The sequence below is a fragment of the Monomorium pharaonis genome, chromosome 3 (genome assembly GCF_013373865.1).
Source record: "Monomorium pharaonis isolate MP-MQ-018 chromosome 3, ASM1337386v2, whole genome shotgun sequence".
NCBI classification, from domain to species: domain Eukaryota; kingdom Metazoa; phylum Arthropoda; class Insecta; order Hymenoptera; family Formicidae; genus Monomorium; species Monomorium pharaonis.
In genome coordinates, this window is record NC_050469.1 from 19374337 (window position 1) to 19377303 (window position 2967).

The window sequence follows — 2967 nt, forward strand, 5'->3', positions numbered from 1 at the left end:
TGTTTTTTTCCACTGATATAAGTGGAGCTGATGACATCTGACGGAAATTGACTGCATTTTCACTGTTGCTGCTTTTAACATATGACGGTATTTTTTACAAACTATCGCACACTATAATATATTAGGTATTAGCTTAGAATATAAATAAGTTTTTTGAAATGTTACATTTAGTTTTTGTTTGACGTACTTAGTTCGTTTACACGCATAAAAATGTAAAAATAGTCAAAACTTTTTAAGTTTTGTTAAAATTAAAATATTGAATTCTTAACCTACTTTCAATACTTAAATACTTTTAATTTGTCAAATGCAAATTTATTAATCAAAGAGCAGAAGAGACTTTTAATTAGGGATCTTTCATGAAGAAGTGAAAATTTCACCTGTACATGGAATATATATTTGGGATTATCAAATAAAAATTCAAAGATACATTTTATAATAAATCTACAATTGTATACAAGTCAACAAAGAATTGATGTACATCCTTAAGCATATTATACATATAATCACGCGTCGAGTCGTGAGGGTTTGAGACCTAACCGATCGATTATATACTCTGGCATACAATAAGTAGGATTTATTTGTTTTAATGAAAAGTTCTTATCTAACAATGACAATGCGGTAAGGCCAAACAAAGTATGGAAAGGGTCAACCATATCACCAGGCCGATCACTAAAGCCGCCAGTTTCGACATCTTGACAAATTAAAATATAATCCACCTGAAAAATAGGAAAAAAACTTGTATTAATGGTAATATTTGTAATTATTAGTTTAGATTATTGATCAGTTATGAATATATGGCAATATCAATTAAGTAAACAGTTATAAAAAAAAAACTGACAAACAAATCCAATGTGATGTCCATAAAATATTTAACAATAATTACCAAGCCTTTTTTATCTATCCAATGAAGACGACCTAAAATTGTTAGCGCCGATAACACCCACCAAGAGTAGCATACATCCGGTAACTTTTCAGGTCTACCATTTAAACCTCCAGAAGGTAATTGTCTCTCACATAACCACCATCCCAAACGATCAGCATCTATCAGATGTAGATGCCCTGAAAAAATGTTTTGACAAGTGATATGCAGTGATATATATACTTATATTTTTATACAATGATTATATTCTGTATGCTTTTGTATACCTGTAATTGAAAGCAACCCAACACAACAATAAATTAAACCAGCATGACTCTCAGATCCTGGCTTTGAGCCGAACCCTCCATCAAAATTCATACATTTCAATACAAATTGTACTGCTTTTTCGACATCTATCGCGTCTAAACGGTTCTGAAATATATTAATAAGATACGAAGAATTTACTACAACTTTTTCATAAATACCTTGAACATAAAGTTTTCAAGAACTTATATCTTCTAAGAACATTACTATTTTAAAACACTTTGGTTGGTTATGGATAAATCCAAAATCATACGTTTATTCTTAATGATATTTACCAAGAGTGACAAAGTAGCGACGGCACAGAAAGAAAATCTGACATCTACCTCACCCCATTGATCACCCACAAAACTTCCATCTGCTTGTTGCCTTTCTTTGACATAATTCACAACTTTATCGACATTTATAACATCCAACGCATCATACATACACAATATTTGAACTGCACTGAGCGTGTAAAGTAAATGTGGATCGTGTTGTATGCTGGCACTGATGCCACCACTATCACTTTGACATTGTCCAATAAACTCTAAAACTTCTTCCTTATTAGTTTGTTCTAACTTTCCCATCAAATCTAGAGCAGTAAGGCCCCAGTACATGCCAGACATTCTCATGTGTTCAGTCTGAGAATAGGTCTAAAAAAAAATATCAATACCAATTTTAGAAAAATGCCATGAAATATTTTGTGTGTGTGTGTGTGTATATATATATATATATGTGTTATAATTGATTTTGTATATATATATGGAAAAACTATTAAAGATCAAATTAAAAAATGTTCTCACATATTCATCCTTGTTGTCACCATATGAAATGAGATAGTTTGCATGTTTTTCCATTAATAATTTTGGAATATTGTTCGGCAATTCAATGTCATGCCTCAATGTTGTCTGTAAAAAAAGATAAAACATAAACTTCCTCTTTCTTGATTTATCTGACATGTAACTTCGACACTTGGTATTGCCTTTACACAAATATAATAATAAACAAGGTATAGATATTAATTTTGAGGTGTTACGCATTATCGTTATGTATTACAAGATTAGAAAAAAAGTCATGTTCTAAATAAAAACCATTTTGTACATGTCAATTTTTCATCCCAAACAGGTTAAAACATACCATCTTGCAATCGCGTTGCAATCGTATAACACGATTGTTATAAGTTACGCCAATATAATTAACTTTTTTTTAATACTCGTTTTCGAATTTACAATTGTATTCGAAATTTAATTGGCAAATTCAAAGTTGTATAATCGAAAACCTGGGTGTCATTCATTGTGCCTCATCGGCAAAAATGTATATAAATATGTGTGTGTGTGTGTGTGTGTGTATGTGCACGTAGCAGAATTCACTAATCCTTTGCCGCATATATACCTTGGAATTTAAAAGACCTGCTGCTCCGTAGTGTACTAAAGCTTTTTATCTCGCTTTCGCTAAATTGGAAATGTATATATCTATTTCAGTTCAAGTACAACAAGTGCACAGTAGTTGAACTACAAAGAACAGATCTAAACTAAAGTCACTAGACATTATTAGGTTTGTTCGGGTTGCTTGAAATCTCCAAAATTTTTTGCACTTTCAACGAGATAAATGTATACTCAAGCACGCTGGATAAAGAAAAAGCAAAGATGTCGAGTGCAAAAAGTGCAATTAATACGAAAAAGTGATAACAATTGATTGTCTAAATCCACCATGTGTAACAGCTAGCAAACCGCAAATTTTTAATAAAATTAATATTTTATTAAAAAGAAGAAACAATATAATTAATACAAATGCTACACACAGCT

General features: G+C 31.0%; 1 protein-coding gene across 1 annotated transcript; it reads right to left on the reverse strand.

Annotated features, from left to right (window-relative positions):
• Nucleotides 1-371: 371 nt before the first annotated feature.
• On the reverse strand, nucleotides 372-2516 carry LOC105831280 (geranylgeranyl transferase type-2 subunit beta). The gene is made up of 6 exons (XM_012671290.3): nucleotides 2300-2516; nucleotides 1966-2070; nucleotides 1459-1815; nucleotides 1147-1291; nucleotides 884-1059; nucleotides 372-716 (listed from the first exon to the last, which is right to left on the reverse strand). The coding sequence occupies exons 1-6, from the start codon at nucleotides 2300-2302 to the stop codon at nucleotides 504-506; spliced, it is 999 nt and encodes a 332-aa protein (XP_012526744.1). The 5' UTR covers nucleotides 2303-2516; the 3' UTR covers nucleotides 372-503.
• Nucleotides 2517-2967: the final 451 nt, after the last annotated feature.